At 42.6% G+C, this 15,957-nt stretch overlaps 1 protein-coding gene across 1 annotated transcript in view; it reads right to left on the reverse strand.

Annotated features, from left to right (window-relative positions):
• Nucleotides 1–1,024: 1,024 nt before the first annotated feature.
• HTR2A (5-hydroxytryptamine receptor 2A) overlaps nucleotides 1,025–15,957 on the reverse strand; it is a 347,515-nt gene continuing 332,582 nt past the window's right edge. Inside the window, exon 3 of the mRNA XM_078656026.1 lies at nucleotides 1,025–2,120. Coding sequence (XP_078512152.1) covers nucleotides 1,321–2,120 — 800 coding nt within the window. The 3' untranslated portion in view covers nucleotides 1,025–1,320. The remainder of the gene's footprint in view (nucleotides 2,121–15,957) is intronic.

Below are 15,957 nucleotides of genomic sequence, written 5' to 3' on the forward strand. Positions count from 1 at the left end.
AGGACAATGTACCCTCATACACAAATTGTGGCATTCTCCATCATAGGGAACTGACCACTTTCCAGTACGCTATGAAGCATGCCTCAATTTGTCCTTGAGGGTACTTATTCCAAATAAATAATGATACCATTGGCACATGAGTCACACCTACATCTCTCCTTCTTTCGCTACACTTAGTTTAGCGTGTATGAGTCTATGGGTTGGAGGATATATTAGCAGACGGTTATCCTCTCTCTCTTCCCCTTTTCGTGTATAAAAAGAAAGTACACCAGGCTCACAGAGACATCTGTACTTTCCGCATTTTCCACTTGTTGTTCTTCCCCAAACCTCCAGCACCAAGTTGGATCTGTCCAATGTGCTAAGAGTGGAACTAATGGAATTAAGGGTAACATTTATAAAGCACCAAAATCCCAGAAAGAGGCGTCAAACCTTTAATATGTGCTTTTGCTTTTGCTACCTTGACATTTTGATGAACTGACCCCCGTGGCTAACAACTAGTTCAATGGGTGAATTGTTTGTTATTCCAGTGAAGGGAAACTCGAACATTTAATCAAAGCTCACATAATTCATCACAAAAAGGTGCAAGTACACCATTCAGGAGCTAGCGATGAATGGGATTGCTGAGCCTGGCACAGTCACTTTTAATTTACTTTGAATATAATTAATTCCAAGTTATACAGTTAACGTCAACAAAAGCAGCTCGATGACATTTCAAGAACTCATTTGTTGAAATGTCACCATACAACCTGGAGACCAAGACGTTCAAAATAGTGTACACTGAGCATAATAGGGCACACAACGCAGCTTCATTTTTTTTTATTTTTTAAAAAGGTTTTATTGATGAGTTGTCTGACATTTTACCTGGCTTTCTAAAATCCCATTAAAGTGCTCATTCACAGTCAACAATAAGACAAGTAAACAATAGTGAGATAGCCACTTCAAACCCAAACCTGCAAATATACAGGACTGCATGACAGCACAGCTTTCCATTGTATAGACAAAAGCAACAATGAAAGATAGATATCCGACTGATATTCACATGATAAATATAAGAAATATATTATTTTAGGATATTAAAAAAAATAAGTATCATAAAGCCTATGAATAAAACAGCTGAAATATGAACACTTTCAGAAAAAGGTGCACATTCTACAGTACTGCGTTTTCAACCCTGGATTTGTTGAAAGTAACATGAGGAGTATGTTGATTTTTATTGAATCTTCCTTCAGAGAGTCCTCAGAGGATTCAGCCCAGCTAGGCAAAATTGCCTCAAGTGGCCACCACGGTTGCCATGGTAGCTGTGTGAACAGCTCTGTAGAGTCACACACAGCTATCCCTTTCTTTTGGTGGGCTGAGACTTGCCTTTGACGCAGTGTCTAAATGAGGTAATCCTATAGTAACCATAGAATAGTCATTTGCAACCATTTTAGCCTCTTTCTTTAGGCTCTTCATCCGGTCCAACTGCATTTGACTGGAGTTGTAAGCCAAGGCGGGAATAGTGTTCACCAGTATCAACTGCAAGGGCTTCTTCTCCTCCTTGTACCGACACTGAATGTACCGCGAAAACGCAGAGCGGTATGTTTTGTTGAAAAGTGTATAGACCAGTGGGTTGACTGCTGAAGAGAGGTAGCCAATCCAGACAAACACCTTAAGTAGTTCTCCAATGATGTGTTCATTGCAGGCCTCCTTGCAGATGACTGCCAAAACATTGGTGATGAAAAATGGGCACCACATGACAACGAACAGGAAGAAGACGATGCCAAGAACCTTGGACGCCTTCTGCTCATTATTGATTGACTGCATCGTCCTCCTGCCATAGGGAGCCAACTCTTTGTTCAATGAGCGCTGGAAGAGTTTCTCAGAAGAGAGTGAGCTTTGAGGCAGGAAACTGAACAAGGCAAGTTTGCTCTTTGCGCCCAGGTCATTGAAGCATAAAGTTGCTTCTTTCTGCAGAGACCGTATAGTTAAGAAATAGGTGACCAACATGATTACCAATGGTATGAAAAATGAGACAAAAGAGCCAACCAGGATGAAATATTCATCAGATAGCGAACAGTTTTCTTGTGTGAATACTTTGCTGTCATCTTGCAGGCCAAACACAGGAACAGGCATGGAGATACCTGGAGAAAGAGAAGCAAGAAACATATGTTAACGCTATAGTCTGTATATAATTAGTACTACATGTTGAGATGCTATATGTTATGTAACAGCAGATTAGAGGATGGTCTTTTTATGTTTACAGCTGCCTATTGACAACATTGCTAATAACTGTGGAAGAGACACTTGTAATGAAGCTGTTAACCCTGAGAAAGAGAGCATGAACTTTGACAGTAAAAATGTCTCATAGGTTCCATCTAAAGATGTCATAACATTTTGGCATGTCCCAATTCCTTTCCCCAAGCAAGTAGATGTTCTCCCTCCCTTCCACCCGTGCACCCACCTTCAGAAGTTGTATTGCTCATGCAGGGTGCTCCCCATCTCAAAGATTGAATATTGGGGGTGTCCATGACCTAAGATCACCTTTTAGGGGAGTCTGCACATCATCACTATGCAGATATGCAGAAGTTTTGTGTTGTCAGCAACGTGTTCCAACTACACTTTTCTAATGATTCACTACTCTATCCTGCCCATGGAACTTGGGGTGGGGTCAATTAACCTTATCTGACCAGAGAGTACTATGGGGAGCATGGGCACTGTACCAACTCGAACATAATTGAGAGTCTACAACCCATCCAAAATGGACACATTTCTTGTATTACATGCCCTGGTTGGAAGTATCATCCTAGCGAGAATATGCCTTGTGCATAACTGTGTCATTGAGAGCAAATTATGTGCAACTTCAACTTTTTCTCATTGAGTTAGCAAGTTCCAGGGTATTGAGGATGATCACCCAGAAGGTATTCAGTCCATTCATTCCCAATTAAACACTTCACACTAAAATAAATTGCTACTGATGGCACTTGTCTTCCTCACTATCTAGCAATGTGAGGCACAGGACCTTGTGCTATTGAGAAAGACATGATCCATTGGACCTGTTTAAGGAACAGCTCATAGGATTCTTTTGTCCAAGGTCTATTTGTTCATTGTTCCTTTTAAAGAATATACAGCTTCAGCTGTAAAATAGATTGATCTACAACACATGCCAATCCATAGAGCCACAATGTTGGCAGAAGGATATGTTCCTGTAGTGTATCCCTTTAGGAAATGGAAGTCTGGTATTTTGGGACCAGTAGCAGTGTAAGCCTCAGGCTTTTGCAATGATGTACACTGGAAGCCATTACAAATATAGCTTTCCTTAGAAGGAAGACGTACAGGGGAACGTGTGAGTGCCTAGGTGCTGGACTTGAGCAAGCATGTCAACATAAACTGTCCTGCATGTAAGGAAAGGCAAAAAAGTAGGAGACATGGCACAATCAAAACAAACTCAAATGTCACAGAGTTTCATTAAACCACTGAGGTAAGATTAATGCACAGCGTGAGAAGGAGAAAAGTACCATAAAATAAGTGTGGTCACAGGTTGTGGGTAATAACAACAAATGCTGTTACATCGAAGAATGTTATTTTAAAGGTTTTCTGGCATGAACTCTTGCTTATCATTAGGTGACTTATCAGTAGTCCTGACTAAATAGGCCCAAATAGTTCTCTTCAGGTTGTTGCCTGTCTTGGTTGACTTTTCTGGCCTGCTTCTCCACTAGTCCTTCACCCATTTCACTGTTATAGCCTTACAGCTTTGGAAGGGATGATACACTGAAACTGTCAGGGAGTTCTTGGGATGTGTGGCTTAGTGGGGAGAATAGTTCATAAGACCTAATATTGAGTGCAGGTCTGCAAACATTTAGGTGGGAACAGACAAGGGCTCATCTTCACGGACATCAGGAAAAATGTAACTAGAACATTACCACAATGCCATATCAGCCAGGCCTAAAGCTGGCTACAGGGGAAAAAAAGGTATCTTGGGATTTCAGGCACAAACGGATAAAACATTGAATGAAAATATGGCCTGTAAAGAATGATAGTGCCTCTGTCTTACAGGATTAGACTTCTAATGTCTTCAGTAACTAAAGTGTGTCAACTTTGTGACTGGTATTGTACTTGGGTAGAAAAACTGATTTGATGTTCTTCCAACGATTGCAACATTTTCCACTATTTCCCCTTGTTGCGAGTGTAAATAGCTGGATTTAGGACTGCAAGCCATTCGCTAAATGTGGCCTTGAAATTGTAAATTGTAAATTAATTTACTCCCGCATAAAATCCGACTTGATCCCATATTGTTATAGGGTATTGAATATTGGCAATGGAAGCAGACCATTATGTTCAGTCATTACTTTGTTATATGAGTAACTGTTTATCGAATAGCTTTTAGGGCTACCTTGAGACTATTCGATAAATATCTGTCTATGTAAGAAAGTAGCTCTTGAATGGTTGACCTTTAATCATGTCAAATAACACTTTGGTAACGAGGTGTTTTAATGGTTAGAGTGAAACAATTTATTTCGACAAGTTAGTTCAATTAACATATACTACTTGGTGTGGATATGCAATGCAATTCCTTCTCCTATTATTATTGAAACCATTTTTACTATTACACAGGAGTAAAGCTCATTCAGTGGGTGAGGAGTGCATGTCTCAAGATGTGGCTAGTTATGAGGAATTGTAAGCGCCCCTGAAGACACCTCTTTATGGCCCTTCATCTATTCTTTTCCACCCTGGAAATAGTTGGAGGTTTACTCCAGTGAAGAGCTAGAGTAAGCCTCTTCCCAGTGAGGGTAGGGGAACTGTAGCGGTAACTTTAATGGGTTGTAGAAGAAGAGGTATTGATGGGTATGCCCAGATGTGAACCCCTTGTTCACTGTGTCACAAGAATTCAGGAGAATCAGGCTGCACCTCACTGATAAGGTCCAATTAGACTGAAACCGGTCTGGAGTTGCTTGTATTCATCTCTCTAGAGGGGGCATAGACTGGCAATTCTGATTAGACTGTCCCTATTGGAGCATGGCCTAGTTTGCATGAGGCTCCTGTCTGGAGTGGCACAGTGTGCAACAAATGATGGACTGGAATGTGGCCCAAGCAATTGCTAGTGGTTGAGACTTTTACAAGTATTCCATCCACTCCTTTTGAGTTTCAGTTTGACAGGCTAAGTATCACAGGTGTGCCCACACTTGGGTCTAGTGCTCGTTGTGAGTAGCATTCAATCTGCACCTGATTGGTAAGACCAAATGGGACTGTAACCAACATCGAGATATTTTGGCTCTTCTATACTTGGTGGATCAAGTCTGATATGCAAATGTCTATTTTTTTCTGAATCAGCATATTGGGCAAAATTGATGGACTGGAATGCGGTCTGAGCAACTGCTAGCGCCCTCTGCAAGCTTGCCACTCATCACCTTTTGTTTCAGTAAAGAACGTTTGGGGTTAGTATGCCATTGTCATTAAAACAAGAAGCTGCAGAGTTAGTTAAAGTCATTGTTCCTTTGCAGCTTATGACCTTCAATAAATGCTGCTTTTAAATACAGTTTAAAGAATAATGAAACAAATTGCCCCTGTGGCACTAATGATACTCCTGTGGGAGAAAGGGCTGCGTGAGAGAATGAAGAGTCACACAGGGGTAAAATGAAGGGGTCGGAGGAATGTGGAACAATACACAGGGGAAAGAGGGAGGAGTGGGGGAGCAAGCAGGAGAGGGGACGTGAAAAGGGTTGGGAAGCCTTGGGGAGCTGACAAAAAAGAATGGCGATGTAAAATATGCCCCAATGCACTTCTATGGAAGCATTCCATTGGTGGAGGAAGCATACACCCAGGCAGCCAGTAGTATTACGTAAGAGATAAATAGTCCACTGGGCTGAGCCAAGAATGATTGACAGCGTCTCATACCAAGAGCAGGCAGAGGCTCATTAGAAAAAGTCAAGGATTGAAAGGGGTGGGATCAAAGCCCACTGTAGACAATAAGGGGCATCAAGAATGGCGTTAAAATGATCGCCGCTTTAGCGGCAGGAAACTGCAATTAAAGCTACGATAATGGGCTTGATAATATGCCCTTGTGAATTCCCATAGAAGCCCAGGTTCACACCAGAAAATGGGCTTCTATTGAAATTCACAAGGGCATATTATCAAGGCCATTAAAGCCGCTTTAGCGGCAGTTTCCTGCCGCTAAAGCGGCGATAATTTTAACGCCGTTCTTGATAATATGCCCCCAGGTCTGTTTTTTGGTCAAAATCCAGGCATAAAAATCAAGTAAGTTGCATCCCGATAAATGCCTCTTGAATAAGCATATGCTTGAATGTACATCTTTCAAGTAAGTCAGATGCTGCATTTGGTCATTTTAGGTGATGATTCAAACAATTTTAACCTGAAGCCGACCTAACAAAAAGCTACCAGGTTTTCATTTACACTGGCATTTGAAAAATATTTTTTAGTAAAACGGTTGCATTACTTTACACTTTTTCAATTAAAAAAACATATGTAGTCGGAACAAGGGGACCTTTTACCTATTGGGCCATTAGGCAATCGTGTCTGGTTAAGAAGCAGGGTAAGATTCAAGGTATCAGCCCCCAACAAGAGAAGTAACATGGTTGGAATTTTTTCAGTGTGTGCTTCACAGAAATATCTGCTCATTTGAAAACAATGTCTGAGGTGTAACATAAATTGGCACAAACAATAAAACAAAATACTTTCAAGGCAAAGAAAGAATCGCTATTTCCATCCTGTTCAAATCATACTCAAACACTCTTGGCATGTTTTTTTTACCATACTGTAGACAAAAGCTACTCCATAGTCATCCATTGGGGATATTAATACTGTTTGGTCAAATGTTTCACCTGTTTAGAAACATGGGTACCTAGCAACCAACAACTGACAGGCGCCCAATTGATCTTCGCAAAGTGGCTGCTACTGCTTTGCATCTCGTGTGTGATGTTATTTTGTTGTGACATTTGATCCATTTCAGCTAAAAAAAATTATTACTGAAATCTGCAAATGATGCAGCTGAGTGAAATATCTGGCAAGCCATGTATCTCCAGAATTACTTGGAAAATGCATGGCTGCAGAATCATGCTGTTCTAGTGGCAAAGCCAATGCTTGTAAGCGAATACTCTTGAATTGAATCAATTCTTTGATTAAGTGATTGAGATATCAATAACAGCAGTGAGATGGACTTTGCATGACCATAACAATAGAGTTGATCATCCCAGGGCAGCAAATCATTTTCATTTGCCCAAAAAATCTTTATTATCCAGTAGTTATATTGGCATATAGTATTGCAATCTATACCATAGATTAGGAGAGCTGTACATTTCCCCACCCATATAGAACTCCACTGGCTCCCTTGCCGGCCCACACCAACTTCAAAACCAGCGGCATAATTTACATTACCACTATGAACAGCACCAACGCTTATCTTGCAACCAGCTTACCATCTCTGACTGTTCTCGCCACACTCACACCCCGGACACCATCATACCGTAAAAAAGAAACAGCAAGGCAGCAGGCCTTCTCTAACCATTGATCTGGTTCTTCCCTGAAGTGGCATAGTAGACAACTAATGAAGTGGAGAAGTGTGGCTCAATGATTAGAGTGGCAGACCCTGATGCAGAGGTCTGGCCTGGGACCAGGGTTCAATTCCTGCCTTGGATGGTCTCAGTGGATATTGGGCTCATAATTCCTCGGACCTGATTTCTTGCCTCGGTGCCTACTCTAATCATGGGTCCCACGCTGCAACTCTGGGCAATAGCTTGCTTAGTCTCCACAACGGCCCCCTACAGCACTAGGGATGCCTGGTTGCACCCTGGGGATGCCCAGGAGTGGACATTTCACGGGGAAAAACCAGGAAGGGTTCCCTAGCGGTATGAGTACAGTGCCAGGACACTCAGGAGTATCAGTGCGCTTTACAAGTACGTCTACATTTACATTTACATGTACTGAAATGTGGTCTGAGGAACTGCCTTTGCCTTCTGCAAGATTTCCACTCATCATCTTTTGTATCAGTCCCTGTATCATCCCCATATCCATCAGGACTGCCACAACTCTGCTCCAGTTTTAGAAAAGAGTTGAAGACGCACCTTGGTCACAATTCATTAACAATCCACAAACCAGCTGCCTCTATTGTCATTCATTGACTTTCTGCTTTTCTTTCACCCTGGACAGCACTCCACTGCCTTTTGGATGGGTTCATGCTATAGAAATACCACATACATAAATACACACATACATTGCCACAACCTGAGCATATTCTTGTGAAAGCTTGTGAAACCAGATGGTATTAGGAAGCAATAGTGGGCCTACCTGCTACGTAAAAAGTCTCTTCTGTGTTTGTAGCCCCATAGACAGAAGTGTGCTATAGGGCAAGGTTTAATGAATGCTGAAACAAGTTTAAAAGGTTCTGAAATCCGAAGTAGTGCAGGCATAAAGACTGATAAACATGGTGAACAGTAAGCCTGTCAAAAATAATGGATATTAAATACAGACTGTGCTATGAGAGATTGTGTTTGTGTAGTTCTGAGTACTTGTTTGTGAAAAGGTTTATGTTCAGTAGCAAGAACATCCTATCTGGTTTGTGCAGTGGTTCAGCCAGGCAGTGTGCAAACAATATTAAGTACCAACATCATTAACTGCAGAGTTTGTTTTAGAAATGCTCACTGGAAAAATAGGTGTATGTTTAGCAATATGAACAGATGATGCGTACTGAAATGGGTACATAGAACTGGGAGTATCCAGACAGAATAATACAGTGTTTGGTTGGGGCTATACAGCACCTAAAGTGGGTCATCACGTTTGTACCATCGGTAGTATGTGTGGACTCTAGACCACTAAAGTTGTTGCTCCTGTTTGGACATGGAGAGCTGGTGTGGCCCAGCTTTTACTGCCACGGATGTCTCTTATAGCATCATGAACAGGATGTTCCCCAAGACAAGGGGACAATTAGGCAGATCAATCATAAACAACAGGAGGGTTTTATTTGTACGCTCTAAAATCCCTATGGAGGGTGATACATTTTCACAGGTTCTCCTTTAAATACAGCCCAGTAGAGCTTCGTTGCTGCTAGGTAAGCACAGGTTTGACTCAACTTACCAGCTTCAGCGGAACAACAGACAGGCTGTGACCCACGTATCTCCTACCACTTGCCCGCAGATAATGAGCATTGGGTGACCATCAAATCAATCCTTCCAGAAACGTTCACGAATACATCTCATTTGAATATGAGATACTAGAGCACCTCTCCCCGAAAGATGCACACACACAAGAAATCCACACTGTTATTCTAAAATGCTTTATTAATATGTTAACGCCCGGTTTTAGTGTAGAGTCTATGAATAAATGTAATAGTAGATATAAACATTTGGTCAGTAGAAGAAAGGCATTACGTGTAAAATCAATAATTGGAAACATATTTCCACCGTAGATGGCAAGGCAGTCTTAGGATGAAATATATGATGGAGTACCTTCTTTTCTATCCCCAGCTATTCGCTACATTGGCAGCAAGATCCTGCCAGAAATATGAGCTTCCTAAATGGCACAAAGACCTCCTCATAATTCTTTGTTATTTCAGTTTGCAGCCTGCTCAGAAAAGGAATCTAATCTTCCATTATGTGATGTTGCTGTTCTTTCAAGAAACAGATAGCAGGCAAGGGGTGGCTCCTCCTTTAAGTGGAGGAGCATTGCCTCACTGCTATTTCAGCAGTGCAAAAAGGAAAAAGAAATGATAATAACATGACGTTATAAACAAAGAGGAGGGACGGGGGTGGGGCTATTTCCACTCGCAGGGGAGTGGGAGGTCCAGCATAAACAGGAGCCCCTGTAGCAATATCAAAGAAGTGGTGTCATGCTGTTCCTCTAGTGGCCGAGTCCGAGAGTCAATGAAAGGTTGGGTCCAGCTAGTCCCTGTTGGGGGCTACAGTTGGAAATCCATTTGTTGGATTGTAATGCCCTCACACACCCTTTCAGGTGTCATGCTTCATCATATGGCTGCTCCTCGTTGGACTGGTGGTGCAATGTCCAACGGGCTCCATAAAAAGGGGCACTTTCTCGGAGACAATTTACCCTTGGTAGAAGAAGTGTATTTTAATGTCCTCCTTCGCGTTTGCGCTCACCACTATAATATATATATACAGAGTCACCATTAAGGCCGTTTCCATAACTGTTGTGTACCCTACATGCCTGAAATGTTATTCTCTTTTTGTCCGACTACAGGTAGATCCAGGGCACAACAGGTACCTTTATCAGTAGACACTTAGTCTACTAAGGTTAAATCACGTTACCAGTAGTTTTTAAGTGTAGATAGTTTTCTTGTCTTTTTCGCTCCTGAAGAATCGTGAGTAAGTTCACGTTAACATGAGAAACATGTTGACCTTTATTTTCTAACGTAGGACACTCAAACACGAGACATTACACTCGGATGAATGCCCTGCTCACTGTTTTTAATTAGGATAGGGGACCCCCAGAATAAATTGTTCTATACCAGGTACTCCTAATCCTATTTTAACCCACCGCTTCACATCTACACTATTCTGGCCCCATACCCGCACTTCACCAAACGGCTGTTGGATAAACGATCTCTGAGAAAGTGCCCCTTTTTAGGGAGCCCGTTGGACATTGCACCGCCGGTCCAACGAGGAGCAGCCCATATGATGAAACATGACACCTGAAAGGGTGTGTGAGGGCATTACAATCCAACAAATGGATTTCCAACTGTAGACCCCAACAGGGACTAGCTGGACCCAACCTTTTGTTGTGTCTCTGACTCGGCCACTAGAGGAACAGCATAACACCACTTCTTTGATATTAATAACATGGTGTTATTATCATTTTCTTTTTCTATGCAGGAGTTGGGCGGGGCTGGCTCCGTGATGCCAGAGAGTGGTTTGCACTCCTATTAGTGCACATGACAGTTTGGCCGGCCCTCGAGGGTCAGCCAAGCCATCACGTGCACTTGGCATGTTCTCCATTGAGCTGTGTTGCACAGCCCCGTGGAGACCATGCCGAGCCCCCCCAGGCACTACCTGAGCGTCCACACAGGATGCTCAGACCAATTACAATGCTGATTTTGCAGCGTTGTGATTGGCTTGGAGAGTCTGGAAGCCTGGGTGCTTCCGGCAGACAGGGGAGAGGCGTGCAGTGGCGGAAGAGGCATGCAGCGGCGCAGTGGACAAGGTAAGTTAATTTTTGTGATTTTTTTCTTAATCCCTCCAAGCCCCACCACCCCCATTCCGAGCGAGCAGCCACCAGCAAGCACCAGTGTGCAACCTGGAAGCAAACTGTAACGGTATAGATTCTGTCTCTGGAATGCCTCTAGCGCGCCTCTTGCCTAGAGGCTTTGACTCAGACCTTATATACTACCTTATATGCTAGACAATTGATTTTGAATTTAATTGCATTGATATTCAAACCAAGTCCTGGGCACACGTTTGGGGAAATGTAGAAGAGTGTCAATCAATCACAATCGTATTGCGAACAAGCATAATAAAAAGGGTCGACACCAGTGGATGCTTTTTTTGGGATGTATTAACGACTTTCTTCAGACAGTAACATCATAGGAAAACCAGCCAATTGAGGGTTAATTAATAAAGGTTACCTAGGCATTTTATTGTGAAAAGTAGGCATCTGGCATTTGAGGGTTACCTATTAATATGCCATTACCAAAGACAAGATGAGAAATTACAGAAGTATGGTTCGCTGTTGGCGACAGGCCATGTGAGTTTTTGTGTTAATTTTTTTGCAGGACCAAAGTTGACACATTCTTTGCTGGTATAAGGGGGATGGGGTACATGAGTTGAGTAGGGCATAACAACCAATACTTTCATTCAGGTATAGAGTAGGAAAAACACCCTTTCATTTTTAGGTCACCTCAGAACTCAACTCACTCTTCTTTCCATCCAGAAATAGTCATACAATTATCTTTTTTGAGTCTTCCTGAAATAAAATGTATTAGAAGATAAGCTTAACTTTGTTGTTATGCTTCAATTGCATGTCTTGGTCCTTTGTGAAGCACCCCAATAAGTGGTTCAGGTGTGCTCCGGGTGCAGCGGCACTAGGACACATATGTGGAAGGGGCCTACTGCACATCCTAGTATGGCTGTCTTTCACTAGGAAACTGGTGGCAAGGGGGGCATTTTCTGTAGGACCCCTGGTGCTCTTTCTCCGCCACTGAAGTTGCTGTATAAAACCAAGAAGTACATTAAAACATCCCTAGCTCAACCTTTGGTTCCCAATGACATTTCCCTTGATATCCCTGGTCTTACCCTCATGCATGCTTGTGACGGAACTGCTCCGTCACGAGCCTCGGGTGGGCTGTGCTGGTGACGGAGCGGTTCCGTAACTGCCCGGCCGCCGCGCCTGCGCGGCGCGTTCTATTGAGCGGGCGGGGCCCTGACGGAACCGCTCTGTCACAAGCACAGCTCACCCGAGGCTCGTGACGGAGCGGTTCCGTCACGAGCATGCGTGCCCCCCCCTCCCCCCTAGCGCTGCGGCGGAATTGCCGCCGCAGCGAAGGGGTTAAACACAGGAAGACAGAGACAGGAACAGGAAATAGCAATGGATGTAGAGGTCCAGTTACTTTGTGCAGTTTCCCTATTGTGCCATGTCCTTGACTTCTCAGCAGCAGAGAGGCTATCAGGACAAGTGGTCAACCCTGTAATTTTATCAGGGGTCAAACGGAGTCTGTGGTCACTTTCACTACCCCAGGCACTAGGTGGATCATCATCCATGAAATTAACATCACCTTGCCCTTCTGAAGACTTCACATTCATGAATGGGGTTCATATTGATTGAAGCAGCACTAGAAGGCAGAATTGCACAGCTCTGATCAGTTTGATTAGTGGTGTGTTTCTGATCCCTCCTTCTGTGAGCAACAACCTGCGCTTCCGCTCTGCCAGGTGATGATTACACAGCAGCGCTCTCAGATATTTGTTGTTGCTTTTTATAGAAGCAATCATTTACCTGCATGCTTCACTTCATCCTTGGGTAGCTGTATCATGTACTTTGCCATTCACAAAGCTGCTGATGTTGTAAACTATAATTAGAACCTAATGGAGAAGAACAGCGCGGCATGCGTACTTAAATCGTACAGGAGGAAACGCATACATTGCCTGCTTACTAAGGAGGCTTGCTCAGAGCTGCATGGCAGGCTTTAGGAGACCCAGCTGTATAAAAATCCAACTCAGGTTAAACCCATTGCATACATTTCCTAGAATAAAATCACATTTCCGTGCATCAGCACACATAAAAAATGACGTTTTAAAGCCAGTGACGTGACAGGTCATAATTAACAGTGTATTTTTGCCTTTTGTTGATGACAAATAGTGTAGGACTCATTCGCAAGGCTTTTACAGTGGCTGGGCATGCTTCCTAACGGCAAACATACTTTTTGGTTTTGACAACGCTTTTTGCATGAATATGCATGTTGTATTCCAGGATATTTAAATTGTAGCCAATCTCAGAGTAAGACGCTGTAATTTACAGAAAAACCTTTGTAAATCTTGAGTATTTTTTTTAGATATAATTCACACCAACAACAATAATAAGGCAATACTCTTCACATAAAAGGCTTTGGAATCAGGACTTCATAGGTATTTATGTCATACCTCTGAAAAATCAGGAGTAAATCAAACCTAGGCCTTTGAGAAACAATTTAGTAATCACCCCTCAGGTGTGTATAATACCTATGCCTGGAGAAAGACACCACTTCAAATAGGAAATGCTTTGTGAATCCTGACCTTTGTGATTAACACAGCATTTTTCCGTGAGTAAGCATGCCTTACTCCTGGAAATTCATGAGTATGTCTGGAGTCTAGTCAAATAAAATGCTTTCTGAAGGAGGCTTAGATATTGAGGTGTGAGTCACATAGATGACAGAAGCTAATACTCACAAACAGAAAAGTTTATGAAGCAGCCCTCTTGTGTTCATTGATTTATACCAGGAATTCAGGTTTGGATGCGTCTGTTGGTTTGAAACTTGCCCCTACCCTAAATGCTGCAGCGCCCTTTGTCTTAGGTTAGGTATAATCAGTTTGATACGGTCAGTCCCATTCAGTGGTGTCATTCAGTATTAGAACACTGGAATGTTGAGCGCTCCATTGAAAATAATGGAGTGCTCCCGGCTTCTAATGGCCGGTAGAAGCCCGGAGAATCAACATTCCAATGTTTGTTCACAGCAACAGCATAGGGGATTTCACCCCCCTCAGGTTCTGTGAGGCCCTTTTCTTACAAATAGAATATTCTGCCCTCTAGGGGCAGAATGTTCTAATAGCCATAGAGCCCTCTGTAGCGGGCTTTACCGGCCTTTAAAGGCCCACTCTCTTGTTAAAGGCTCGAGCCGAACGGGCTGGAGCGGGCCTTAAATATCTGGTAGAGCCGGCTACATTGGGCTCTAAGGCTATAGCAGTTAGGCATCCAGATTGCCAGCCCTACCTTGCTGCTTGCAACCTCTATGATATAACATTATCGACTACTTATCTATGAAGTGTAAGGAGACCTTTAGGCTTTTGATACATTTGGTGTCTGGGTGTTTCTTCTCCTTATCAATAATGGTTTAACACATTGCAGTCTTGAGTTTTCAAAAAAGACAAATTAATAAAAATACAGTGGTCTTCAGTCCCGAAGACTGTGGGATGCCATTTCATTTGATGTCAGGAATAGGCAAATTGGCATGTGATGTTGCTTATGCTTCAAATGTGATTTTGCGGATTTAATCATAAGAAATCATCCTAGATCGGGAAAGAGTAGGGTTAAAGACCTTTCCACGTGCTATCGCTAAGCCCCTCAACCAAGAGCTCACTTTAAGGAGTGCTTGTCTCTGCTGTATGGAGTGTTTTCTTGAAGTCACAATTATGGTTAAGGAGGCACTGGGGAATAAAAGTATCAACAATTAAAAATCAAAACATGTTATGAGCCACAACAAATCCAAAATGAAACATGTGTTAGATCACTACCATGAATGATTTGAGTACAATCTATATAAGGAAACCAGAGAGCAAATTCACCAAAATTATTTTTCTATTAAAGTCAGTGAGAGTAACCTTTATCACTGAAATGTAAGAAAAGTAATGCTATATTATGAGTAACGGCGAGGAAATCAGAACACTTCTAATCGTAGATGTCCTTTCGAGGGGTACTTGGCCAAATATCTTGCTGGCTTATGAGTACATGAGGTGGGGATGGTGTTTGGGGCTTACATTCAGCTTTACACATTTCTAGGGAGTTCAGTTTTGTCAAGCAGAAGTCTTGGAGCAGTAGTTGAGGATAGATCCTCTTAGGATACTGCCCTAATGAAGAAGCTGTGGGGTAATGGGACGAAGAAAAAAAATGTCCAGGTGGGACAAGATGCGTCGTTGTAGCGAATACTTGCCAGGATATTGTTGCATGCGCTGGCTGGCCTCACCTTGGTGGTCCATTTGTAAGGGAGTTCAAATAGATTTTCTATCTTCAAAATGAAAAAGCCCCAGGCTTCATTGAAATCGAGCTACGCGCCCTTGAATGGAGCTTCTGGGAGCAGGTGGGAGAGATGAGAAACCTTGAGAGATGCACTTTGGAAGGATGGGACAGTGCATCCTTTCCAAAGAGAGATTTGTCCCAGCCATATAATGAGTCTTCCAAAAATGTATTTGCTCCTCTGTTGACTTTCTGCTGATGATGGTTGGATGTGCAAATGTTTAAATAGGGATTGCAGATCTACCATGCTGCTTGCAATATCTAAGCTGTAAAAAAATTGACCACATAGCTATGAAAAACTAATACGGTAGGTATTCAGTTGTTTCTTCTTGTTATCAATGTTTAGATACTATTTTATAGAAATCACACAATTTTGGATCCCACAGATCAGCAGGAGTCTGTGGGCTGCTCACCTTTTATGGGGCTAGGAAAACTACTTGGCCAATGTGTCTCTCACTCCTGTCCTGGGCTAGCAATAGGCATGGTTTACAACATTTCCTCTGCAGTATTTCTGATTCTGAATTAAGCTCTGGTTCCGTG

This window comes from Lissotriton helveticus, chromosome 8 (assembly GCF_964261635.1).
Source record: "Lissotriton helveticus chromosome 8, aLisHel1.1, whole genome shotgun sequence".
Classification (NCBI taxonomy): domain Eukaryota; kingdom Metazoa; phylum Chordata; class Amphibia; order Caudata; family Salamandridae; genus Lissotriton; species Lissotriton helveticus.